Here is a 27938-nt window from a genome sequence, read left to right as displayed (position 1 = left end):
ACATTTTCCAAATTAATTTCTGGAAGCAGAACCAAGCAAAAGACGGATGTGTTTACTTGCAGTATCATGTTGTAGAATCACGTATATTTAAGGATAACACCTGAACAATTCAATACCTGACTCAGCAGTGTGGTGCACCGTGAGGAGGGGGATATTCTAACCCAAGGACCTGCTGGATTGCTCATTAGCGGAAAGAACTGGGCCAGGTACTTCTTGGAACTCTTTCCTAACAAGAGGGATGATAATATTTACTTCACCGGGTTCTTGGGAGAATTAAATGAGGTGAGATATGAGGAAATGCTTTGTAAATTAAAAAATTTATTTGAGTAAACGTGAGCATTACCTTGTTTATGCCCTCACTCTGATTCACTCAGAGAACACATCTTTGCTGAGAGCCTCCCTGTGCCATGCACTTAGGAGCCTCTGTGGAGTCATGGGAGTGTCAGGCAGCAATGGTAAATAAAGGTGTGAACAAGATCGTTTCAGGGAGTGACAAGTGCAGTGAGGAGACTCCCCAGGTGAGAGTAACTGAGGGCGGGAGGGGAGGAACCTGAGACGAGGCAGTGAGGAAAGGCCTTCTCATGGGTGGTGCATCAGCACTGACACCTGAAGGTCGAGGAGGAAGGAGCAGTGAGGGGACAAGTAAGTGTATCAGCCCAAGGGAATAGCATGAGGTAAGGAGTAGGCGTGTCTGGGAAACAGAAACATCCAGAATTCTGTGGTGCAGTGAGCAGGGGCTAGCGATGGGTAGGAGGGAGAGCAAGGGGAGCCTTGCAGATCACAGAGGAGCTCGAGTTCCATTCAAGATGGGGTCACCGAAGGCTCTGCGCTGGGGAGTGACCGAGTAGACTTTCAGTTCTGAAAGGACTACTGGGTCTTTTAGAGGTAAGAGGAGAGGCCGGCAGATGCTGGCCTGTGAGGGCCAGGATGCAATTTGGGAATTATTAACGATTAAAGGTGGTGGCTCGTTTTTGTTTCATGATTATCTCACTCTAAAGCACGCCAAATACCAGAATCTGCTAACTTTCCTGTGTGTGGCCATTTGGACACTCTGCATCCCCCACCCATCCACCAAAAACAACTAATGTCAGTATTCCTAGAAAAACCTATCTCTGAGACCTTAGAAAACAAGGGACAACTATTGTTTCAATCCTATTTCTGTTCCCCACCCCTCCATTCACATGTCTGGTCATCAGTCCAGCACTAATCCAGTGGTCTTCAAATTTTTCATCAAAATATTTTTGAGCACTCCCTCAATATATGTATGTTTATTTATTATTTATGCACTATTTTACATATTAAATTACATTAAGAAAGGATGAGGTTGAAAATAAATGTAAGTAGAAGCCATGATGTTTTCTTCCTACAGCCCTGGGGTGAATGCACTCTACTTTGTTTTTTTTTTTTTTTTTAGATTTTATTTATTTTCCCCCTAAAGCCCCAGTAGATAGTTGCATGTCATAGCTGCACATCCCTCCAGTTGCTGTATGTGGGACGCGGCCTCAGCATGGCTGGAGAAGCGGTGCGTTGGTGCGCGCCTGGGATCCGAACCCGGGCCGCCAGCAGCGGAGCACACGCACTTAACTGCTAAGCCACGGGGCAGGCCCGAATGCACTCTACTTTGGAAGCCATTCTCTTAACGGTGACAAGAGCAACAGCAGCAGTCACAGAAGTTATTTTTGATGCCCTGCTGCATGCTGGTCACAACATAGGCACTTCTCTCATATTATTTCCTCAATGCTCCAAATCAAAATAAATGCCCAGAGTCATTTTACAGAGCAGCTTCATTTCCTCCTGCCTTCAGACGAGGCGCCTGGGAATAGAGGGACTTGCTTGAGGTTATACCTCGTGAAGGAGGAGCTGGGTCTGTGTGCCTCCCCAACTCCTGTTTGCTTGGCTGGGGTCGATCCTCACAGGGCCCTCCCGTTAGATCAGAGCAAGGTGGGAGATGGATCATGCTCTGATTCCCCGCTCAGAGTAGGCGCAGTGCAACCAGGTTTTCCTAAGCCTCTTCCATGGCCCCTGCCAACTCCTAATTTCTGGCCCAGTCTGATCCAGCCCTAGGCATCTAACCTCCATCCCCAACCTAGGTGGACTCCAGGGAGAGGCCTAATAGTGAGTCCTCTGAGCAAAAACACAATGACAAAGCTCCTCTTTGGGTGAGGCTGCTGCAAATGCATTTCTCTGTACTCCCAAGAAACATCCGGATGCATTGTGCTGGCTGTGTGGCCTCTGGAGCAGGCCATGTAGATCAGAAACCTGCCTCCCTCACTTGACTAGCTTCATGGTCTTGGGCCAATTCCCTAACTTCTCTGTGCTTCTACTTCTTCACCTGTAAAATGTGCATGAAAAAGAACACCTCTCCAGCCCTGTTGCAGCGCCATGTTAGTTAATATACCCCAAGCACTTAGAAAAGTACCTGATGGAGTAAGTGCACAGAATGCGTTCAGTGTTATTATTATTATTAGGGCAAAGTATAGCCTTTGGGCACTTTTGCCAGCTACCTACTTTAAAAGGAAATTTGGGATGTCCAACAAATTCTAATACTTTGAACAGACATGATTCAAAGTGACCTATCAAAATGAAACAATAATTCATCCTTGGCTCAGCATTTAATTGGAACTCAGACAGAACATGACAAATGAAAAGAAATTCAACTTCAGGTAGGTGAGCACAGGCCCCCTCTCAGCCTGAGGGGGCTCTCTTCCAGGACTTAGGCTGCCCTGCCGTTTTAAGTGTGAACTACTAGAACTGGGGAGATCCCTCAGGCACTCTCAGGAGGAAAGGAAATTCCAAGGGAAAAAAAAAGAGCAAAGGGAAACCCAGAGCAGAAAGGAAAAAGCAAGGAGCAGTCACTAGGAGTGAACCAAATGGTCCGGCTCCAGTGCCCTGGCCACTTCCCCACAGTGAGGAAGCTCCGCCGGCCTGCATCCTGGCACACAGCTCCTGTGCTAATGAGATGACTGGTGGCTGGGGCTCCTGATGGGTGCTGGTAGGCAGGGGAACCAACATGTGAGTAGAGGGTGGGACTTTCAGCAGCCCCCTCCCCCCACGCCCACCTCTGGGAGAGGAGAGGGACTAGAGATGGAATTAATTACCAGCGGCAATGATTTAATTAACCATGCCTACATAATGAAGCCTCCGTAAAAATCCTAACTGCAGGGGTTTGGAGAGCTTCCTGGTTGGTGAACATGTGGAGGTGCTGGGAGGGTGGCATGCCCAGAGAGGGCGTGGAGGCTCTGTGCCCCTTCCCACATTCCTTGCCTTATGTTTCTCTTCATCTGTATCCTCTATCATATCCTTTATTATATAATAAACCAGTAAATGTAAGTGTTTCCCTGAGTTCTATGTGCTGTTATAGGAAATTATCAAAACTGAAGGAGGTGTCATGGGAACCTCTGATTTGTAGCAAAGTTGAATAGAAGTGTGGGTAACCTGGGACCCACTGCTTCTGATTGGCATCTGAATAGAGGGCAGTCCTGTGGGACTGAGCCCTTAATTTGTGGGGTCTGTGCTAACCCCAAGTAGATAGTGTCAGAATTGAATTATAGGAGACCAGCTGGTGTTGGAAAATTGGTCAGTGTGGGAAAAAACCTGCACATCTTCTAGAAGTGTTGAATGTGAACAGAGATGAAACAGAGAGTTTTTCGTTTTCATAGGTTGGATCTCAGAGCCTCACATACTCTCTGCCCCTAGAACTGGCCATTGATTGATGAAGGGGCCCCCACAGCATCCTGATATTTCTTCTGCTATTCTATCAGTAAGTATTTGTTGAGTGGATATTTTCCCAGGTTCTATATTTTTTTGTCTGAAAATACTTCTTGATTATTAAGTCAGATTAGAAATTGGGAGGAGTTATGGAAATTGGGCATCGTTATACATCAGCCATGTCTCATTTGCAGGAAAATGGAGATGCCCAAGCTGAGCAGGAAGATAAAAAGAGCAAGCACCTGTCCTCCTACTGGGTATGAACAGGAGCTCTTTTTCCATCTGCAGCCGAACATGGACGCTTTCATAGTCTGCGGGTCTGACTGCCACGGTATCTTCAGCCCCTCGATCTAAGCCCAAGAGGAAATCCATGGCATCTTTACCATCAAGCTCTTCCTCATCCTGCATTACATTAAAAAATAACATGAAAAATAAATCCTGCTAAGATTATTAGATTACTAAGAAAAATAATAATGATATTAAACTCATCAAACAACATTATCCTGTAATAAAGTTACCTTTTCCTTTTGTTTATCTCTTCTTAAATGAAAGCCTAAAACTGCATACCTTTCATATTTTACAAGTGGATTTTCTTTGTTTTTCACTATTCCACATACTTGGAAAATGTTAAAATTGAAATGGGCTGAAGTCAGAAGAGATGTGCTAAGCAAAATAATTGAAATCTCAACAATTCTGGCCTCCTTGGAGGCTGCTTATTCTTCGAGATTTATTGAAAGAATCTGGGTTCATAAGTCTAGTGGCATTTTAACCTTCCAGCTGGTACGGAGCCCAGGGCAAAGGCACGAGGTATAGGGTCCACACTCTGCTCAGACTGCCGGGGCTTGAATCCCAGCTTCTCCCGGTACCGCCTGGTGACCCGAGGAAATTTATTTACCCCTCTGATCCTCACTCTTCTCAGTTGTAAGATGGGGATATTAGTAGAGCTTACCTCTCAGGGTTTTGTGAGGATAAAATTAAATGATGCATGTAAAAATTCTAAGCACAGGGGCCGGCCCCGTGGCGTAGCGGTTAAGTGCGTGCGCTCCGCTGCCGGTGGCCTGGGTTCGGATCCCGGGCGCGCACCGATGCACGGCTTGTCAGGCCATGCTGTGGCGGCGTCCCATATAAAGTGGAGGAAGATGGGCACAGATGTTAGCCCAGGGCCAGTCTTCCTCAGCAAAAAGAGGAGGATTGGCAGATGTTAGCTCAGGGTCGATCTTCCTCACAAAAAAAAAAAAATCCTAAGCACAGGGCCGATAATCACAAATGTTAGCTGAAGAACGTTAATTTTGTTAAACTTAGTATTTTTCAAACTTCTCCTTTTCTTTCTTCTCCTTCTCTTTATTCCTCTTCTCCTTTCCCCTCTAACTTTTCCCCTTCTTCTCTTTCTCCTCCTTCTTCTTTTTAAAATCTAAACCTGGTGTCTATTTATGAGCAACATCTTTTAAAATCCTGTGGAAACTTCCAGATAGCTGAAGACAATGGTGGCAGCCTAGCTACCTGACTCCTAATATTTTCTCCCCAAATATACAAAATGATAAGAAGGGAAAGGAAACCACATGGTAACCAAGCTCTCAGCATACCTTGAAGACAGAGCATGCCAAAAACTTAAAAGAAAGTAAAAAAGAGAAAAATCCCCTAATATCAGTGTGCGATTTTTCTGGCTCGTGCTCCCCCTCTGCTTTGTGGTGGGCAAGGACAGACTGAGAAAAACTGCAGAGAAGACAGAAAAGGGAACCAGTGAAAGGGCGCAGAGATGATCTAAAACCTCCTCCAGAAAGACAAAATCTACTTTGAATACAAAAATACTAACAAAGGGTCTTGGCAGACCAGAGCATGGACCACAGGGAAGGGGCTTCAAAGTATGCATGATTTAAAAGGGCAGTTTAGAAACACGGGGGAGAAAAATGCAAAAGGAAGGAGAAGTTACTTTTGGAGAGAAGTGTCATGACTCAAGAAGCCCACCAGTTTGTCGATAGTCCTGCCTTCCAGAAGTGGATCCTGCTTCTCCTCCCCTATGGTTTGGGCTGTGCTTAATGACTTACTTCTAATGAGTAGAATATGAGTATAGATACGTAGCTGCTGACACCAGGTCATAAAAGACACCATGGCTTCCTCCTTGCTTCCCCTCAGACCACTTGCTTTGGGGGAAACCAGCTGTCATGTCATGAGGACACTCAGCGATGTTAGGGAGAGGTCTGAATTGAGTCCTCTCGCCAACAGCCAGCACTTGGCAGGCAGATGAATGGGCCACCTTGGAAGCAAACCTGACTCAGTCAAGCCTTCAGATGACTGTAGTCTTGGCCACTTTGTCTGCAACCTCGTGAGAGATCCTGGGACAGAATAAGCTGAATATTGATTTGTAAAATAATTATTATAGAACAAGCTGAAGTATTCCCAAGCTTCCATAGACCTAGGTAAGAAATTACATTTCTGGGAGGCATTTTGCAAGGGAGGTGATTAAAATTTAAGCACAGAAATAGGCCAACTGTACAAATCCTGAAAGATTGTAGTGTGTTTTCCTTTTTATTTTTTAATGTGGTACAATAAAAATAACATAAAATTTGCCATTTTAGCCAATTTTTTTTTTTTTTTGGTGGGGAAGATTTGCTCTGAGCTAACATCTGTTGCCAATCTTCCTCTTTTTTTTTTGCTTGAGGAAGTTTAGCCCTGAGCTAATATCTGTGCCAATCTTCTTCTATTTTGTATGTGGGATGCCTCCACAGCATGGCTGATGAGTGGAGTAGGTCTGAGCCCCGGATCTGAACCTGCCAACCCAGGCCGCCCAAGCAGAACACGCAGAACTTGAACCACCTGGCCACAGGGTAGACCACTTTTTTAGCCATTGTTAAGTGTACTGTTCTGTGGCATTAAGTACATTCACATTATTGTACAACTATCACACCTTCTATCTCCAGAACTTTTCCATCTTCCCCAACTGAAATTCTATCCCCATTAAACAATAATTTCCCATTCCCTCTCACCCCCAGCCCCCGGCAACCACTATTCTACTTTCTGTCTCTGTGAATTTGGCAAGTCTAGGTACCTCACGTAAGTGGAATCACACAATATTCGTCCTTTTGTAACTGGCTTTCTCACTTAGCATAATGTCTTCAAGGTTCATCCATGTTGTAGCATGTGTCAGAATTTCCTTCCTTTTCAATGCTGAATAACATTCTGTTGTATGTATGTATATACCATATTTTGTCCATTCATCTGTTTATGGACACTTGGGTTGCTTCCCCCTTTTGGCTATTGTGACTAATGCTTCTATCAACGTGAGTATACAAATATCTGTTTGAGTGCCTTCTTCCAGTTCTTTTAGGTACACACCCAGAAGTGGGATTGCTGGATCATATGGTAGTTCTATGTTTAAATTTTTGAGGAACCACCAGACTTTTTCACAGCAGCTGCACCACGTTACATTGCTATCAGCAATGCACAAGGGTCCAGTTTCTCCATATCTTTGCCAACACTTGTTATTTTCTGTGTTTTTAAAAAATTTTATAGTAGCCATTCTAGTTTGTGTAAAGTGGCATTTCATTGTGGTTTTGATTTGCATTTCCCTAATGATTAGTGATATTAAGCATCTTTTCATGTACTTATTGGTCATTTGTATGCCTTCTTTGGAGAGATATTTATTCAAGTTCTTTTCCCATTTTTTAATGGTGCATTTTCTTTTATCTCACACATGCCACCCACAATTATGGAATCTGAGTTGTAGCTGGGTGTGGTCTGGGGCGCAAAAAGCTGCTCTTCTGTAAGGTTGTGGGGAGAGAGAGAGCAAGGTTTCATTTGCCTTGGAGAGGCAAATATTTTGCATATGAAATGAATAGTAATCATTGTGTGCAGTCTAGCAAGAAAAATCTGCAAGCCACTTTGTTCTGCTTTTTTTTTTTCCCATCAGAGAAAGATGGACAGATTTAATCAAGGCCTTTGCTACCCAAATTATGGAGTAGTTTGTGTAAAGTGGTATCAATGGCTACAGAGAGGAAGTGAACCCAGGACTGCTACTGCTTTCCACTAAGACATGGAGGAGCTGTGCTGGATGGTGGTGGCGGGTTTGCCCTCAGGCACTTTCTTCCTGGCTAGGATATTGTCATCATCATCGTGCTGGTCGTCATTGTCATTAACATCATCATCCCTCTCCTCATTACCATCATAATGGTAATACCGTTTTGTTTACTCCTTCTTGCACACGTGGTTCTTCTTCCTCTCCCTCCTCCTCCTCTTGATGAGCTCCATCTCTATTTTTTGCTTTTGTTTTTTCCTCTGATTCCTCTGGTTCGAGATCAAAGTTGAAAGTAAAGAAGTTGTAGGCTTCTTCGGCAGAAGGGAAGCCAGGCGGAACCTAAGGAGAAGCAGTGAGCAATAGAATTTCAGATGACACGAGCTGAAATGAGTGCCACACGGTTCACTGACAGCTGGCTTGATGCTAATGGCATCGGGCATATTCTAGGATCCTGTGTATTACCTTTGTTGAAGGTACGAGAATATTGGTAATGAACTTGAACACGTACAACAGGCAGTTGGTGGCCTCCTTTAATATGTAACTTGAATGAGTTACTTTGTTATAAACTAGCAATTATTTACGTTACAACAAGCACATAAATATATTATTCACAGCAGTAAAAGCTTCAGAAAAGATGATTAAAATGCCAAAAAGTGGATTTATTATTTTATAGGCCAATGCTGAGATAGTTTTGTTTAATTATGAGCAATACAGGGTTTTTTAAAAAAAAGACCCCTTTTTTTGTTTTGATTGTTCTTGAGTTAGTATCCCTCTTTTTTCCCATAATGAAAGCTGGTGCACTTTAGAGCTGAACAAATAGTCTTATCACTAACATTTCCGGCCCTTCCATGCATCTCCCTTCCCCAAATCAGGCGGTATTCTTATCTCTCCAGCTAGATTTTAGGATTTTAAAAGTAGGAATCATTTCTCTTACTTTTTTCTTGCATATTCCATGGTTATAGGAGTCAGGTTATGTGTATATAGTTAGCTCTCAATGGATATTTTTGAAAAACACAAACAAATCACCAAAAAAATATGACTTAAAGCATGCATGATTTAAAACAATCGTGATTTAAAAAGACAGGATTTCTCACCGGGGGTTTAGACTTGATTTTTCGTACAGAATCACGGAACTTTACTCTTGAATAACTTTGGGAGTCGTCTTCTTGTTGAGTCCTTTGTATCTCTCTGCTTGGCTACATGAGCGGAAAAGAAGGTAGATATACCACTTAAATCCAGAAACCAAGGATGTTCTAAGACGAGCATTAATTCTCAAAAGGCTCATCTTCTGAACTTTGAAGCATTTCACCATTTCTAAGAAATAAAATGCTTACAAAGTCTAATATATTTGAAGGCTAAGGTTGCTGAATATTTTCTTACTCAGCTCTGTCTCTCTCAAGACTAAACAAATATAAAATTTTAAACTCAATAAACCGTAAGATGAAAAGTGTTATTTCATCCTACGGATCAATAGATTACCTAGTTCACAGAGGATCATTTCTAAACAGTCTATTAAAAAAAAGCATCGAGAATGTCTGACATACACCCTCCGGGACACAAGACCTGTCCTAGACAGCCTCTGGACCTGCTGTCCCCACTGGAAGCTGAGACTTCTGCTTATACTGGTTTGATGTGCTAATTTTCATTATGGGTGTTCCGTTTCTCCTCTGATAGCCCATCCACCAGGTGCTGTGCCTACCTTGTCCTCATCTCTCCTTCTAATCCACCCCTTCTAGAACCGAGCTACTCCACCTCCTAGCACAATCAAATGCCGAGTCTTCCTTTTGAGCAATTCTAAGGCATCCCAGTAGTATATCTAGATATTCATAATAAGGGACAATCTTATTCTACCTATAATGGAAGCCTTTCCATTATTATCTGGACCGAGACTTATTTCACATCATTGGAATAATTTTCATTATTATGAATGGAATGTACTGTACCTGCACTGGGGATCTTCCACATGTTCTACCCAAGTCCTTCCTGTTTTTCAAACCCATGCAAAACTACTTCTTTTCTCAGACTACTCCACCCTAAAATAAATTCTCTTTTCTAGAATCCTATTGTCTGAGTCATATTAGGCACTTTGCTGTATAGCTTAGTAATAAAAACCATGGGCTCTGGGGGCCGGCCCGGTGGCGTAGTGGTTAAGTTAGTGCACTCTGCTTCAGCAGCCTGGGGATTGCGGGTTTGGATCCCGGGCGTGGACCTGTGTACCGCTCATCAAGCCACGCTGCAGCAGGCGTCCCACATATAGAGTAGAGGAGGATGGGCACAGCTGTTAGCTCAGGGCCAATCTTCCTCAGCAAAAAGAGGAGGATTGGCAACAGATGTTAGCTCAGGGCTAATCTTTCTCACCAAAAAAACCCCAAAAAACAAAAAACTGTGGGCCTGAAGTCTGACCATCTGGCTTTGAGTCCCAACTCTATCATTTATAGTTTAGAGCACTTGTTTTGAGCATCAAATAAAGTAACGCACCTAAAATATACCCATAGTTGTGGCTCTATAATGGTAGCTATTATTATCACATTATTAGTTTTCTTCTTATATGTCAATCTTTTGTCCCCCTAGTTTGAATATACATAATATGACTGTAAATGTTTTATTTTAGCTTGCCAGAAGCTGGAGCCTGAGGCAAGGGTTTTTTTGTGCCTGTGGCTTATTTTGAGAAATGGTACCAAAGAACAGGAGGTGGGGACTGGGGAGAATAAAACAAGAGAACTTGATTTGAGCTGGCTACCGCTATGGGCGACCAGAGTTTCATCCTGCTGGGGCCCCTCTGAGGAGTTGTGTAGAATACTTCTCAGAACTGCCTGCCTACAACATGGAAGAGGGGGATATCTGTCTAAGGGCTTCTGTCATCCAAGTGGGCGAGGTTGCCTCAGATCCCTGGCATTTCCAGTTTGGCATAAGTCTCAGAATGGCTGAGTGGGTCTCCACAGGTCTTTATTCAGATACCCCCATGATGAAAGCTAGAGATACTTGGAACAGCTAAGATAAGGTGCTATAAAGTTTCACCTGTATGCAGCTAGATGTCCAGCAATGGCCAGAATAAAAACGAGGGTGTCAGTTGGGTGTAATCTATCATAATACCAAGAGAATCCATACAATTCCAATTTATGTAAAATTCTATGCTTTTCCTCCATTTTCTCATTTTGCAATATTAAGTTTAAATAATTACGTACTAACTCATACAATAGTCGAAGCTGTACTAATAAATAAATTCCACAGTGCAATGCAAAGTATGGAGTTATTATTTGTCTTGGTAAATTCTAGAATTTTAAATGTTGTTTTTGAGGCTGAGGAAATAAGCAGATAAGTATTACTTAGTGTAATAATGAAGAATTCAAGAAATTCGAGTAGAATGAAGATCAGATTCCAGTGCTTGGTCAGGAAGGCTTTCCAAGATTCTACCAAGTCTAGTCCCCTCATCAAACAGGGCTGAGCCTTTCTCACACATTGTTGATGGCATTTTGCTCCTGTCTGCCTCAGAATCCCCCATTTCCTATAGCCCATGAGAGAGAGTGATGTGTCTGAAAACACTGGCAACAAGCCAAGGAGTCAACTGATGAGAGAGGAAAGACGCTTGGCTTTGTATAGGCAAGCCTTGGGTTTTAGAGACCTGTGAAGATGATGATAATAAAACACAAGACCAGGCAGAAAGTCTAACACTAGTAGTTTAGAAAATAAACTAAGCAGGTTAGATTCCACATGGCAAAATATGTGTATGTGGAGATAAGTATTTTATTCTTTTTATTTCTTCCCATCTCCTTTTGTACTTACTTGGCATAGAAGATATTAAGTTCAAACAATATAATTTCATTGGTGTGTTTTATTGCAATATTGATGGTTTTATTATGATATTTATGGACTTGATCAAAAAGCTTGTCATTTAATTTTTATCAAAATCTAAAAAAATTTAAAAGTAAATTATATTAGTACATTTAAGGCCATTACATATACTTAAAAGGATTGAGTGTGCACAGTTAAATTTTAAAGAACTATTATCTATAACACGTTTGTATAATCTTAAAGTAATAATTACATTCAATTTCAAATGGCAATAAAATATTGAGTTCCTATCATCATATGTGCATGCATCCAGCTAGGAATTCTTTCTCACCCTTGGATTTGTTGTATCCTCCAAGAGGGCTCTATGGTCCTCTTCAAACTGGAGCTAGACAATCTCAAGTCTCATTACTTTCGCTATAGCACAGTTACAAAATGTGTTAGTTCTAGCTCTGATTTCTCTTCTAAACTACTAATCAATATTTTTAATTTCCTAAAAGACATCCTAATCTGGATTGTCTTGCAGACACATCAAGTTTTTATATATTCTCAATACTAGTCCTGACATTAATCAAAATATATGATTTACAAATAATTTCTCCCATTCTGTGGGTTGTTGTTTCACATTCTTGGTGGTTTCCTTTGAAGCACAAATTTTTTAAATTTTGATGAAATTCAGTGTATCTACTTATTCTTTTGCCACTTGTGCTTTTGGAGTCATCGCTAAGAAAATCATTGCCTAAGCCAAGATACCTCAAATTTTACATAACCTGACTCCAAGGCTGTAGTTAGGTGCCCTATCTATAGGCTCCTAAAGGTACCCACCACAGAACTGACCCACCCTGTACCTCCATTGTCTGTTAACATGTCTGTCATCCCCACTGGGCTCCTTGAGGGTGGATTGTTACTGTCATCTCTGTGTGTTCAGAGCCCACTGGACACCAGCCAGGAAGGAGTCTCCCATAGGTGCTGGCTGGGCAGCGGGTAGAGTGTGTCAAAGGATCAGATCTTGGGTAACCTGGGCCAATGTACCAGGCCCACAAACAGAGAAATTTTGGTTATGTCTAGTGGAGGCCAAGTATTCAAATGCCCTATGTTATTTCCACTTCGATGTTTATGTGTTTTTGGAGATTTGTGTTTGGCTTTGTTCTCTTATCACAAGTCCACTGAGTATAAAGTGAAAAGAAATGCAAGAGAGTAATAAGCACAGGTTTGTGTTGGTGAATTTGGATTACTGACCAAAGTATTCCCAAGTTGGTTTCTCCTTTTCTTCCTGACTCTACAGCCTCTGCATTAGCTAATACTTATACAGAGAGGGCTTACCATGTGCCAGACACTGTCTGAAACACGGTAACAGGTAGTAACTCATTTAATCCTCAAAACAATACCAAGAATTAGGTTCTGGTAGCATGCCTATTTTACAGAGGTGGAAAGTGGGGTACAGAGAGTAGATAAGTTACCTGTTCAAGGTCACACAGCTAGTGAGTGAGGTTGCCAGCATTTAACACCGGGCAGCTTGAGGTTCAGCATCTGGGTTCCTCGTGTGTGTTACACTCTTTGCTCCATAGGATATAAATGGACCACTTTTTAAATATTCCTTCTAGGTTGAGGTATATGCATGAAGAAATGTGGTGTGAGTGAGATGTTCCATTAGGAACCTGAGATCAGGTCTAAAGACAAAGCAGTTGATGTTTGCCTCAGATCCGTAGAATGGCTCTTAGGGGATATGGAATATAATAGACATATAAGGCAAGGTCCTGCTCTCAAGGAGAAATAAATACCCTGTAAGCCAAGAGAGTATATTTTCACTTTTAAAACTGTCAGCTTTATTTGGGATATCATATTCATGGCCCGTGGACAGTGAGAGCTACCATGATTTTGTGAAGTGATTATCAATCAGAAGGTATAGACAAGCCCAGATATGAGACCAGACCCTCTCATCACTTAGTCCACTTGACCAGATGCTGAAATTGACACGCTTACCGAAATCACCAAAGTCTTTGCGTGAAGCTGATGGGATTTTAGGTAGTTTTTTCTTCATTTTCCAATATTTTAAAATTATGGCTCTTACAAGGTGGAAAATAAATTGGAATTAAAGAAAAAGAAATGTGTCCTCAACAGAATGGAGTAGCAAATTGTCATAAAGCCATTTCATTGGACCGACTGAGCGTTCCTACTAAAGAACCGTGGACCACAACACGTGAGCACGGCTGCCACTTCCCTTGTAATCAGCAATCTTCGGCTCGTATGGGGTGAATATAGGTGCGATTTTATAACACCTCATCATAGAAAAAGAAAAGGCATCACCTAAGAAATCAGTGGTTGTGCTACAGAAATATCCCGAAAGCCAGTGCTTCTTTGTCTCGATGGTGAAAGACGGCCAAACCATCATCATCAGCAACAGTAAACAACTGGATTGGAATTGTAAACACTTCATTGAGCCACGTGCTCTGTGTTCTTTCTGTTCCTTCTTCAACTCTTTTACATGCTTGTCCTTCATCTACATCCCGGACAAGTCTTTCTTTTACTGGCTTCCTCTCTGCCTCATCGGCCTTTATTGTAAGTTTTTCTCCAAGAGTTAAGACTCTCCTTATTCAGTCTTCTTTCCCTCAGGAAACAAAGGAACTCTCAAACTGTAAAACTCACCACAGTAGACACGCTTCCTAAATCTGTTTCTCCAGGCCTGGTCCCTTCCACTATATGTATCTCTGGACGAGCACACATTGAGATGCCCCACCAGCACCTCAGATTCAAACAAAAATCACCCCAGTGCATTCAAACCACCTCCCCGTCCTATCATCAATAGCTTTCCATGGCTTGTAGAAAACCGTTGAGGCTCCTTGTGTGACATTCAAGGCCCCCCACCACCCCACGGTACTTCCCTACTTCGCTCTTATCTCTCTCTCTGCTTCCCAGCAACATTTATGGACCTAGCAACACGGACCCATGAGACAGACTGGCAGTGAGATAGAGCTGGGATCAAATCCCACCTCCTCCACATACATGCTCTATTACCTGGGGATGGCTTTGCAGCTATTCTGAACCTCAGTTTCCTCCCCTGTTAAATGTGAATGAAAATAATAGTACTCACCTCATAGGGGTGTTGGGATAATGACATACAATAACATGAGAAAAAGACTTCACAAAATGTTGGGCACTGAGTACTGCTCTATAAATAGTAGCTATTATAATTATTAATAAGCATTTAACATCTCCTCTGTACATAGCTCTGTTCTAGAAACTTCTGCTGGAAATTTTATATTCTGCTTTACTGTTTTTGATCACTAAGTAGAGATGACCCATTTCTTACCTCTGCGCCAAATTCAGTCTCCACTTCTTTTTCACTGGGGCTTCGTAAGCGCCTGGGCTGAGGGGTGGGAACTTCCTGCAGCAATGCACTTTCTGCTTTGGACTAAAAAGTCAGACAGAAAGTTACTGCCACACAATGTCAGTAATGCTACGAAAACCTCAGTCACCATCTCAGCGGAAAATAATCAGTACAAAATACATGCTGTACTTCTTCAAGAGCAAAGAGTAGGTGAAATGGTTTAGAAAGATGACATTAAATTCATCTGAAGCATAATTTTCATCTGTGCCGATGTTAAATAACTACATTAACATTGGAAACATGGAAAACAAATTTAGCGGTATTCAAATCCATGCAGTTTTGAGCAAACAGGGCAAGATAGACTAGACCTGGCGAACTGCAATCAGCACTGAGCAAAATATTCCTGTGGTTTCTCTCACCCGTGCAGCTTGTAATTTCTCCCTCATGCGTTCCCTCATGGAAAATTCTGCAAAGCCTGTTCTGGAAGCTGAAGGAATTGGAGGTAAGCCTAAAAAAAATACAGGAAAATTAGTTTAAAACACATTTTTTTTCCCCAAAGGGAGGATTAGATTAAAAAATAACAAGGCAATGTGATTTTATTTTGAAAATTTAGAACTTTACATAAACAAACATGAGATAATGCTGACAATTGTCCATTTAACGTAATAAGTACATGTCTTGGCTTCTTTGAGACTGACAGCGAACACCTCCGTCCTGCCAGGACTGTCACGTTGACTTAAGTAAGAATAAAACGAGTGACACCTGACTCTTCAAGGCACAGACACACTTACCAATTCAATTACCACTGGGAGGAGGCTCTCACGTTTGTTGAGAAACAGGCTTGTCAGGTGAATGGGTGGCTGATGAGTTTGGGGTTCAACTTGTAACAGCACTTATGACTTCAACCAGAGAAACATTTTCTACAGGCCCTGGCCATTGCCCTAGGCTATACCATGGAGACAACGTGTATTTTGAACATATTATTAAATATGTTCATAAATATCCTGAAATGTTGAACAGCTACTATGTGCCGGGCACTGTGATAGCATGTATTGAATGCATTTTCTCATCAATCTTATGCCATCCCTGTTAGGAGCACACGGGTGTTCTCACCAGGTATCTTGAAGATGAAGACTCTGAGGCCTTCTGTGATATGTGACTGGCTCTACGATCGCACACCTAGGATGCAGAATGCTTGGGATTTGGTCCCAGTTCTAGCCTCTTCAGATGCTCTAAACCGTTATGAAAAAGGTGGAAATAAAACAAAGTGTTTGAGAACCAGAATATTACCATGTCTGGAGCAGAGGGGCTCTACTGCGGTGAAGTAGGAGATAAGATTGCAGAAGGAGTTTGGGGTCAAGTTATGAGGAGCCTGTGATGTCACATTAAGGAGACTGGAATATATTCTCCATGCGGTAGGGAAGTCTTGAAGAATGTGGAGAGAGGAGGAGGTGAATGTCAGCAGCATTTTCTGAAGATGCACCTGAGGGGCAGGAGTGGAGGGGGGAGACGCCAGGGTCCCCAGCTAGGATGTCCTGGTGAGATAATAAGGGGAGGGAGTCAGTGGGAGTAATGGAGAAGCGGTCACAAGAAGGAAAAGGCAATAGGACCCGGTGACAGCATTAGCTGTTCTCTCAGCAGCATTAGCATCTTCTGGGCACTTAGATGTGCAAATTCTCAGGCCAGGCCCCAGACCTACTGAATCAGAATCTGGAGATGGAGCCCAGGAATCTACATGATTTAAACACACACTCAAGTTGGAGGATCCCTGGTTTAGAGAGAGAAGGAGAAGGTGAAGGTGTCTGAGGTTTTGACTGCGATGATTAGGGGTTGGAGGCTGCTGGGAGAGAAAGAGAAATGTGGAGTCAAAGCAGGGGTGGGAGATACTGAAGTGAGTTTGTTTGGAGATAGGATGAATCTGAGGTGTTGGCAGGACATGGAATGTGTGCTTGTCCAGCACGCCAAGCTCTGGGAAAGGGCCCAGGCCTGAAGATAGAGACTTAGGAAGCGTTTCTGCTGTGGCGAAGGCTGCCATTTTGGGAAGGCCTTTCCAGAGGGAGAGAATGCAGGAAGAGAAGGGCTCTGACACTTGTAGCTCTCAGCACTGTTAAGGGAGGAAGGCTAACAAGTGAAAGGAAAAGCGAAGATGGGACATTTGATTAGAAGGTGGAAGGAAAAGTGGCGGAGAGAAGGAAGTGAAGAGACGACAGGCAAAGGCAACAAGTTTGCAGCTTCCATGAGCAGCTGCTTTGTGCAAAAGAAGACAATAGTTACGGGCTTCAAAGCTTATTTCTGCAGCAGGGCCACTCAATTTCTTAAGTTGTGCTTTCTTCCTTTAGTGTGTTAGAAAGAGATAAAATCCTCCTTATAACAGGCTCCAACCATGCCACTTACTCATGCGTGTATGGAGGCTTGAAACAGTCATAGTACAGATTATCATCTTGCATGTGTGGGTTAACGTTCAAGTTCTTTAGGAGAATATTGATCAGCTCAATGAAATGGCATTTGGCATTCTTTTTCAAACTTATTTAAAAAAAAAAATCACGTCATTATTTTCCATTTTAAAGGTCACGTAACCACAGTAGATCATATCCCTGTTAAATATACTCAGAGTCCCAAGACTTTTCCTGTATCACATTTGTCACATTTTGAATTTACATGCATGTGTGATTATCTGATTACTACCTGTTTCCTCCCCCTGGGTCTCTGGCCCCAGCCACACAGGGCAGGCACATGGCAAGTGTCACTGAATATGGACCCTGGGCAGATAAAGGAGGGTTCTGGACTGGTCATCCTAGTGCTTGCCAAGCCTCTTCTCTGGCTGACCACCAAGCTTACTTCTGCCCCCAAAGAAAAGCCCTTTTAAAAGTTAACAATAAATGTCTTTGAATATGAAAAAGCATCTTGTTTATTTACTCCCCCTCCTTTTTTTAAAAAAGAAATCCAGTTTTCAAGTTTAATTAAAATAGCTGCTGCCTATCTATCGTCCACTTGAATAATTTTATAAATTATTCTTTAAAAGAGACAAGATATTTTATTTAAACATGTTCTCTTCTGAATAAAGAAACTGAAGAGGGTTCTTTAGTATTAATTTTGAAATGGCAAAAAGTACTTCTTGCCTGATTTTTTAACAAGTCCATGCTAGTGAAAGTCATTTAGAGAGTATAAAGATTTCCAAATCTGATCTGTACCACTAGTTGGTGAGGTGTCATTTTTGCAGCTAGAATGCGACCAGCTCGAGGGCAAGGACTGTGTTGGTGACTTCTGTACCTGGAACTTTGTAGGACAAAATTTGTGAAGGAAAACACATAAAGGAACCATGAGGGTGTGAGGGATATTACACTTAAAGAAGTATTTCAAACAAAATAAACGCAATCCTCATTTGGGTGAAATCAGTGACGATGACAGCTGTTTTTTAAAGATAATATTACACATGGGAAGCTGAGTGTACTGACTCACTCCCTTTGACGTAATAGAGAATAGGGATTAGGCACTTCCATTTTTATCTTGGTGGAACATGGCAGACACTTTCTTTAAACAGCTAGAAATACCAAGACAACTCTCAGAAGACAGTTTTTCCCCTAATTTATTTCCAGTTACTCCACTACACTACTAATCAGCTATGTGATCCCAGACTGTCTCTATCTTTCCTGCCCTGGGGATGAGAACTGATTTGCAAGCACGTGGAAGGGTGTGATTTCATATTTACATGAAGAGGCTCTTTGACACAGCTAAGAAAACCTGGCATGAATAAAGTTTCTGCAGCAGCAAATGCAAAGAATGGGATGAAAATAATTTTTAAAATTACTAAAGATTTGATTTGGGGGCATGCAAAAACTTATGGATAATGAGAGAATTTCAAGACATTCCATTGAAATATATACATAATATCAGTTAGTATGAAATATGGATTTCCTCGACAAAGGGATGGTTTTCACTGCAGGCAGCGGGGATATATTTCAGCAATGTTGCACTGGCTTCCTGGCAAACATGTTAATCCCAAGGCTTCATCAGCCTCCTGTTTGCAAATGGCTTCCAGATCTTCTCTGTGCTCTGTCTCCTTTTTCCTATCACCCATACTCACTGTACCCCATTTTCTCTCCTTACAGGCTTAATAAAATGGTAGACACCTTCCACTTCTCTTTTAACCACTTCTGTTACACCTGACCACTCAGAAAACACAACAACCTTCTAATAAAATAGGCATTGCATTTTGAAATAATTTTCTAATCTTCTCATCCTCTGTCTCCAAGTTGATGTGATCTCATTGTGGCTTTCTAAGCTCCTTACTCCACCATCTGGAAGTCCTCCTCTCTTCCCCTTATTTTTGCAGAAATTCCCACATTTCTTGCTAGGCCGTTGTTCTGTGAATCTCACCGCCAAGCCCACAGCCCTTTGTGTACCTTGGGGTACACGAGGCTTTTACAAGTTCTTGACATAAAATTAGAAATGGAGTATTTTAGTTTGGATTTGAATTGGTGTTATCTGAATTCACATGGATTGTAGAGGAGGTGAGCATGATGACGATTCTTGTTTATTTTTTTTAAAGAAGTCTATATTTTCTTTTTTTTTAATTTTTTTTTTTTGGTTTATTTATTTTTCCCCCAAAGCCTCAGTCGATAGTTGTAGGTCATAGCCGCACATCCCTCCAGTTGCTGCATGTGGGACACGGCCTCAGCATGGCCGGAGAAGCAGTGCGTCGGTGGGTGCCCGGGATCCAAACCCGGGCCGCCAGCAGCGCAGCGCACACACCCAACCGCTAAGCCACGGGGCCGGCCCACAATTCTTGTTTAATTACCTCCCTCTTCCACCTTCCTACTCTAGTTAAAGACTACACTTCTAAAAGTTTTTATTTATTTATTTGACTCTTTATAATTAATAAATACTTACCAAATTTTACAGTACCTTTATGTTTTCATCAGTTGTGCACTATTGATAATTATAATAATAGCTCAATCAAAAATTCAATTTGTTAATATGGCGAGCAATAAAAGATTTTCAAGCATAGAAATATATTATTTAAAATTCTGGGGGCCGGCCCAGTGGCGCAAGTGGTTAAGTGCGCGTGCTCCGCTGCGGTGGCCTGGGGTTCGGCCGTTTGGACCCCGGGCGCGCACTGATGCACTGCTTGTCAGGCCATGCTGTGGCGGCATCCCATATTAAGTGGGGGAAGATGGGCATGGATGTTAGCCCAGGACCAGTCTTCCTCAGCAAAAAAAGAGGAGGATTGGCAGATGTTAGCACAGGGCTGATCTCCTCACAAAATAAATAAATAAATAAAATTCTGTGGGGGAAGAAGTGGAAGGAAGGTATTCAAGAAGAAAAGAGAATAGTGTAAAATTTCCAACTGTTCAGGAAAAGCTTGTTGATTATTTTTGAAATAGATGACAGTGGTTATCAAATCATGCACCATTTAAATTTTTTTGGATAACTTTAAAAGTGATACAACAGTTTTTAAAACATTAATATTTACAATATGCCATAAATGAAATCTTTTGTAAATATTTAAAAGTATGAAAAAAATATTTATGGCAACTTACATTTGGTGTTAATTCTTGTAGGGTTAGTGGACAAAAGGGTTGAGAGAACTCTGGCCTGAGCTGCTTTTTACTCCTGCCTCTCCTCTCCCCATCATAAGCAATGTTTCCCCTATTGTAAAATTCCTGGGATAGAATATAGATATGGAGTTGGGGGTGCATAGTGAGAGCATGGGACAGAAACCAGCTTGACTTTGGTAGAAAAAATTGGAGGGTAGCAGAGGTAATATTCTGTAGACTTGAGAGGAACAATGGAACAAGTTGGACAATCAGCTGGACTGTCACCAACTTCTGACCGACTTCAGATGGATGTAAGGACAGGGATATCCTTTCAGCCACAGCCAGCCCTCTGGGAACCGAGGACTTCCTCGACTGTCAGGCAGGTCAAACAAAGTCGGGGAAAGGCCCAAAGGCTAATGGTGGTTGTTACTAGGGTATAAGTATGTGGGTGATTCTTTTCTTCTATTTCCGTCTCCTAATTTTCTAATTTTTATAAAATAGACCAGTATCACATGTGAAAATTTTACTAAACAAAATGAAAGTCAAAACAGGCTTGAAAACAGCAGGCTCTGCCCTGGGTTTGAGCCCCAGCGCTGCTGATTGATAGTTCACATTTGCTGAGGGATCTAGAGGGACTTCTTTGGTCATTTTCTTCCTTTCTGGTTCTTTCTTCCATAGTCTTATTAACATTTTCATTTTATATTAACTGAAAACTCATGGCCGTTATTCTGGTGCCTAAGTCTCCTTCTGACTCAGGGGTGGATTAGACCTCAGAATTCTGCCTCTGCCCGCTGCCCCTTCCTGCTTTGTGCTTCAGCACACCTCCCAGGTTCAGGGATTGTTGTGGACTAAATGTTTTTATCCCCCTAAAATTCATATGTTGAAGCCCTAACCCCCAATATGATGGTATTTGGAGTGGGGCCTTGCGGAACTGATTAGGTTTAGAAGAGGGCGTGAGGGTGGGGCCCCCATGATGGGATTACTGTCCCCATAAGAAGAGGAAGAGAGACCAGAGCTGTCTCTCTCTCTACCGTGGGAGGATACAGTGAGAAGGTGGCCATCTGCCAGCAAGGAAGAGGGCTCTCACCAGAAACTGAGTCATCCTGCACCTTTATCTTGGACTTTCCAGTCTCCAGAATGGTGAGAAATAAATGTCTGTTGTTTAAGCCACCAGTCTATGGTATTTCATTATAGCAGCTGGAGCTGACTGAGATGGGGATCACCAGCCTGGGCAAGACTGGGCCTGGCCAATCCTGTCTTTTGCCCAGTGCTCCAGCATCACTGTAGTGGCGAGATAGGGCAAGGGGGCTTCAAACAGGACTGAGACTCATTGATCAATGAAGAGCAAGGAACATCGATATATTTTGACAGGAAAATTTTGCCTAGGATTGAGCTTTTTACATTGCCTTGGGCACAGTTGAAAAAATGTAAACAGCAACCAGGAGGGTCAGGAACTGAGCAAGAAACGCCAGGCTAACTATTAGTGGTCTCAGAACAAGCTTCGTGAACACCCAAGAGGGGAAACAACATGTAAAGCTTCTGAATTACGAATATTTTTGCGGGAGTTAGTCTCTGACGGGATACTAGTATTCTACAAAACCCGATTTTGGAAATGCTGAATTAGACAATCTCTTCTCCACTTTTCAAGCACTCAGCCTACAAATATTTATGGAGCACCTATTAAGTGAACAAGGCATTAGGGATAAAACAGTGAACAAAACAAACAAATATCCCCACCTTAGTGGAGTGTGCTTGCCAGTGGTGGGGACAGACCACAAACAAGTAGTATCTTGAGTGTGTCAGATGGTGATAGGTGGTATGGAGACAAATAAAGCGGGATGGGGATAAGGAGCGTCAGGAGGGAAGGGTGTACTGTAGTTTTAAGTAGAGTGGCCAAGCAAGGGCTTCCAGGTGACACTGCATCAAGTAAAGGAAATGGAGGTTCAAGCCACATGGATAGCTGTGGGACAAGCCTTTTAGCTACAAGTAACATCTGGTGCAAAGACTCCAAGATAGGGCTACGGCTGATATGAGACCAGAGCAGAAAGAGGGAACAGAAGGGGTGGGAGATGGAATACTAGGATACGAGGTCCTAGAGACAAGGGGGAGACAAACTGTGTAGGTTATCCTACAGAATTTGGCTTTAACTCTGAGTCAAGTGAATTTGGCTTTAACTCTGAGTCAAGTGAGAGCCATTGGAGGATTTGAACAGAGTGACATGCCCTTATTTTCATAAGACCACTCTAGCTGCTGGGTTGAGAATGCGGGTGGGAACGGAAGCAAAGACATCAGGTAGGAGGCTATTGCAGTCCTCTAGATGAGTGTTGAAGGCGGCTTGGATCAGGATCGTAGTAGTGGAAGTAGTGAGAAATGGTCATATTTTAGATCTCTTCTGAAGGCAAAGCAAACAGAACTTATTGATAGACTGGATGTGGGCAGATAGAAAGACAGGAATTAGGGATGACTCCAAGTTTTTGACCCAAGCGGTAGAAAAAAATGAAATGTCCATTTAGTGAGATGGGAAGACTGTAGGAGAAACAGCTTGGATTTGGGAGAAGGAGATCAGAAGCTCATTTTCAGTCGAGTAAAATATGAGTTGTTTCAAAATAGATCATAGATCTAACTAAAGGTAAGAGCTAAAAGCATAAAACTTCTAGAAAAAAATATGAGAACATTTTCATGACCTTGGGTCAGGCAAAGAATTTTTAGATACAATCCCAAGAGCACAATCCATAATAGAAAAAAAGTGATAAATTTGACTTCATCAAAATTAAAAACTTTTGTACTTCAAAAGACATCATGAAAAAAATGAAAAGATAAGACATTTACTTGGAGAAAATATTTGCAAATTATATCTCTGATAAAGTACTTATATCCAAAATATATAGAGAACTCTTACAACTCTATAGTAAGACAAAGGATCCAGTTAATAAGTAAAAATTTAAATAGACATTTTACCAAGAAGATATACAAATGGCTAATTGAGCAGATGAAAAAATACTCAATATTATTAATCACTAGAGAAATACACATTAAAAGCAGAGTGAAATAGCACTATACATACAGTATAAAGGCTATGATTAAAGACAAATAATATCAATTGTTGGTAAGGATGTGGAGAAACTGAAACTCATAAACTGTTGGTGGGAAAGTAAAATGATACAGCCACTTTGTAAAACAGATTGGCAGTTTCTTATAAAGTTAAATGTAAATTTATCATGTGACCCTGAGAGTCTACTACTTCTCAAGAGAAATGAAAGCATATGTGTACATAAAGACATGTTGCCAATGGCACCATTATTCATAATAGCACCAGACTACAAATAATCCAAATGTCCATCAACAGGTGAGCGAATAAATAAAAGATGGTATAACCATATAATGGACTATAATTCAGCAATAAAAAGGAACAAAATGTGGATATATGCTACAGTAATTATGAATTTCAAAAAACATTATGCTAAGTGAAAAAGCCAGACAGAAAACACTACATATTGTATGATTCTATTTACATGAAATGTCTAGAAAAGGCATATTTATAGGGATATAAAACAAATCAGTGTTTGTCTAGGTCTAGGGGTGGAAATGGGGATTAACTGCAGATAGGCATAAGGGAACTTTTTGGGGTGATGAAAATGTTCTAAAACAGGATCATGGTGATGGTTGCACAAGTCTATACATTGACTAAAAATCATTGAATTTATACTTACAATGGGTGAATTTTACGATATGCAAATTATACTTCAATAAGACTATTAAAAATGTGAATTGTCTTCTTAGATGTGCAAAAGTGGATGTTGAGGAAGTAGTAGGCACATTCAGTTTGAAAGAGGCCCAGGCTGAAGACAAAAATTAGGGACTGGTCAGTTATACATACAATATCTGCACAAAAGAATTTAAAGTCTTGAGATGACCAAGAGAGTGAGTGTTGATAAAGAAAGGGGGGCCAAGCACCGAGCTTGGGGTGCTCCAACATCCAGAGGTTGGGGATGTAGGAACCAGCCAGGAGGCTGACGGGTGCAGCCATGAGGCGGAGGGACAACCAGGAGAGCTGAGTCCTGGAAGCACAGCCCAAGAGGAGGGAGTGGGGAGCTGCATCAAATGCTGCTGAGAGTCAAGTAAGGTCAAGACTAAGGTGTGGCTACTGAATGTAGCAAATGTGCAATTCACTGGTGACTTCAACAGGAACAATTTCGATGGAGAGTGGGGAGGTGAGTTAGATTGGAGTCGGTTCAGACTAGAGACAAAAATGGGAATAGATGACTCTGGAGGAATTTTGCTGTAAAGAAGTTTTTTTGGAAAATTCCTTTCCTTAGAACTGATAATAATGATGGGTATGTTTGTATACTTTGTATTCTTTTATGAGCTGGTCAGTTAGGTGCGGCCACAAGAGGAGACAGAGGAGAAGCTCAGGAAACGAAGTTCATTATACTCCCAGGTCCTAGAGCCAGGAGCAGGGCACGCCACCCAGGGCCGCATGGAAAGACACCAAGGTGGTCAGGAGGCAGAGGACAGGAGGGGCGTGAGAGCTTAGGTCACGGCCTTTACTGGGATGTCAGAGGAAAAGATAAGACAGGGCAGGTAAACGGTTTGGATTGGTGGTTTGAATAGTGCCGATGGGCTCTAAGCTATAGTTGGTCTCCAGTTGCTGGGTACGCGGCCCTGGAATGATTCAGGCAGAGGAATATTGCCTCCTGGGGTTGTGCTGGCCAGACAGAGGAAGCAGGGCTCTGCACTGTTAGTTTGCATATCGAAGGCATGCTGCAGGCTGGGCCCCTTGATACCTCTTAGAATTGGCTAGTCTCTTTCCAACCAGAAAGTTTTTTTCTTAGGATGTCAAACATCATAATATCCAGAGAATAAAAAATTTATAGGATACAAAGTACTATTTACTTTTACTTGTTTCAGTACTTTACTTAGTCCTCCCAGTACCGTGTGAGATAGCAAACACCAGCGTTGGTGAACTTTTTGACATTTTCTACATTCTCCATTATGCATCCTCTGACTAGAATGTTCTTTCCCTTCTCCAGCCACTGGGCTCCAAGGTAACTCCCAAGACCCAGCTCCTTCGGGCAGTTCTCCTCCGTGTCTCATCCTGTGCCTTTAACATTTGTTTCCCGGGTCAGTCTCTCCAGGTCTTGATGACTTTTAAAAGCTATGCCTAAAATAAATGATCTATTTCCTTTCATTTGCATCAAATTTCACCAGATTCCGAACTCTTTTTTCAACCAATACTGAGAGATTGGCTCTGAAATGAAGCTTTAATCAGAGAACCTAACACGAATGAATGGAAAACAGATGTCAGTAATGAAGAAATTTGTGTTCATAAGAAACTACCTAACATTTGATAGTCACTCCCTTAGGAGATGGCGTAAGTTGGAGTTGTGGAGGAATGTGTGTGCCTTTTTACTAGATGTTTATTTGATTTGGAACTAGTGCCTGTTCAGTGAAATGCTTTCTTTATTTGGAATGTCATGACTATACATATGTTTGAATAGCAAATTAGAAGCCAAAGCTCTCACTGCATGGATTTGTGCTGTTGTTAATCAGGGAGGTGGCATCTCTGGCATGTGCCTGGTGCAGTGGGGGAGGTCAGGTAATCAAGAGTGCTGGTACCTGAGTATCTGAATACCGTCTGACCTTGACAATACTTGGAGCTCTGTAGGAATGCTTCAGTATAGAGATGGTCACAGGTTCAAGGTGAGGAGCTGGGTTGGTAGCAGCAAGGGGCAGGCTAGACCCATGAGAGGTTTGGTAAGTAGGAAGGCAGGAAGGAATCAAAGATCTGGATCCAGATGAAGAGACTTGGTTGGAAGGATGTGGTGGGCATGGTAGTGGGGTGGTAAGTGAGCATACCTAAGCCAGAGCACGGCCTTGAGTAAAAAGCAGAGAGGCCAGCTTGAGACATCTGTTCACTCAGTAAGCACTGTTGAGTGCTGTCTGTGAACCAGCAGATGTTCACAGAGCAGAGCTGAAAGTCAGCTTTACCCTCAAAGATGTCTAGTTTGGTGGGGAAGGGAGACTGTGTACCAGTAAAAAGATGACTTCAGACACTCACATGGGCACAGGGGTCATGAAACTAGAGAAGATCTACTCAGTCCACACTGGGGCATAGGGGAAACTTTCCAAAAGGGGTGATATGTGTACTGATTTTTGAAAGGTAAGTAGCTAGGCTAAGACAAGTAAATAAACCAAAGCCTCAAAGAGAGAGGGATTTTTCTAGGTGGGGAGGGTAAGGTGGGTGATCTACCTGAGTCACTGTTTGGGAAAAAAAATGAGGCACAGCCAGACCAACAATCTTGTGAAGACCCTAAGCTTGCTCTATGCCCCATATGAAGAGTCCTCTGGGGTCTCTGGGAGCCACTGTCCATAATGCTGGTTGTGGCATTACCATTGTACTTTCTGTTGACAACTATAAACCATTAGCTTCAAAGACCAACCAGGGTTAACGTTTGTGGGTGTAGAATGACATTATAGTGCAGCAATTAAGACACGATTCTGGAGGTCTAGAGACTGGAGTTTGAGTTCTGGCTCCTTCACCTCTAGCTGCTGATTCTCCCTGAACCTTAGTTTCCTAATCTATAAAACAATGCCTGGTGACAGGACTGTCTGAGAATTAAATAAAGTGATGCATGTAAAGACCTTAGCATGGTGCCTGCCATGTCACAGCACTCAAGAAAGGTAATTAGTTTTGCTAGTTATTGAGCATCAAGTTCTTCTTCCAGCTGGAAGAGGCTATTATGTGCTCTGCAGGGTGCTTTCTGTATGTCATCTGATTTTTTGTCATAACAGCTGCATGAAGCAGAGGCTTTTATGATCACCATTTTACAAATGAGGCTCCCGTGGCTTAGGAAGATTATGTCATTGCCCAAGGTCCCATGGCTGAAAGCAGTAAAAAGTAGTAGTGAGTCTGATTTCAGAGTTTCTATAGGTTTCAAGGAATGTTTGCTGACTCAAAATGTTTATTTCTGTTAATATCTTGGGCAACATATTGGTGTGGGGGCAAGGAAAGAGAACAAGGAATCTTGATGGAAATCTTATTGGGAAGCTTGCTGTCTGGCTTAGAACAGAGTCTTAAGCTCTCAGAGTTCAAAGTTGTTAGATTTATTATCTATCTATCTATCTATCTATCTATCTATCTATCTATCATCTATCTATCTACGTACTATCTCTGGGAGGGGAGAGATGCCTCAAGTAGACCAATAAGTGCTTAGGGATAAAAAATAAAATGGAACATATGAGCTTAAAAAGTCCCATAGCTTTCTCAGCATCAATCTTTGAGCATAAACTTTCATGTTGGAGCTGGGGAAACCACTGAACCTGAGGTTTCGCCTAGGGAAATGTAGGTTAACAGTGTTGACAAATTGGTCAGGAGAGAGAGCCTCAAGACTCATTTAGACAGAGTATTAGCTCCAGCCCAGGCAGGGGGGCGGTGGTACCAGGATGGTTCAACATATGAAAATCAATTAATGTAATACACCACATTAACAGAACTAAGGACAAAAATCACATGACCATCTCAGTTGATGCAGAAAATCATTTGACAAAATTCAACATTCTTTTA

At 42.1% G+C, this 27938-nt stretch overlaps 1 protein-coding gene across 4 annotated transcripts in view; it reads right to left on the bottom strand.

Annotated features, from left to right (window-relative positions):
- Window positions 1-27938, bottom strand: part of CC2D2A (coiled-coil and C2 domain containing 2A) — a 118733-nt gene that overhangs the window by 73347 nt on the left and 17448 nt on the right. For 3 of the 4 annotated variants that reach the window (XM_058546760.1, XM_058546763.1, XM_058546762.1), the window contains 5 exons: window positions 15257-15345; window positions 14820-14921; window positions 8815-8916; window positions 7883-8059; window positions 3951-4110 (listed from right to left, as the gene is read on the bottom strand). In XM_058546760.1, coding sequence (XP_058402743.1) covers window positions 3951-4110; window positions 7883-8059; window positions 8815-8916; window positions 14820-14921; window positions 15257-15345 — 630 coding nt within the window. The remainder of the gene's footprint in view (window positions 1-3950; window positions 4111-7882; window positions 8060-8814; window positions 8917-14819; window positions 14922-15256; window positions 15346-27938) is intronic. The other variant, XM_058546764.1, reaches the window with a different exon arrangement.

Source organism: Diceros bicornis, chromosome 8 (assembly GCF_020826845.1).
Source record: "Diceros bicornis minor isolate mBicDic1 chromosome 8, mDicBic1.mat.cur, whole genome shotgun sequence".
NCBI lineage: Eukaryota > Metazoa > Chordata > Mammalia > Perissodactyla > Rhinocerotidae > Diceros > Diceros bicornis.
The sequence above is the reverse complement of the archived record's forward strand: the minus strand, read 5'-3'. Positions and strand labels throughout refer to the sequence as shown.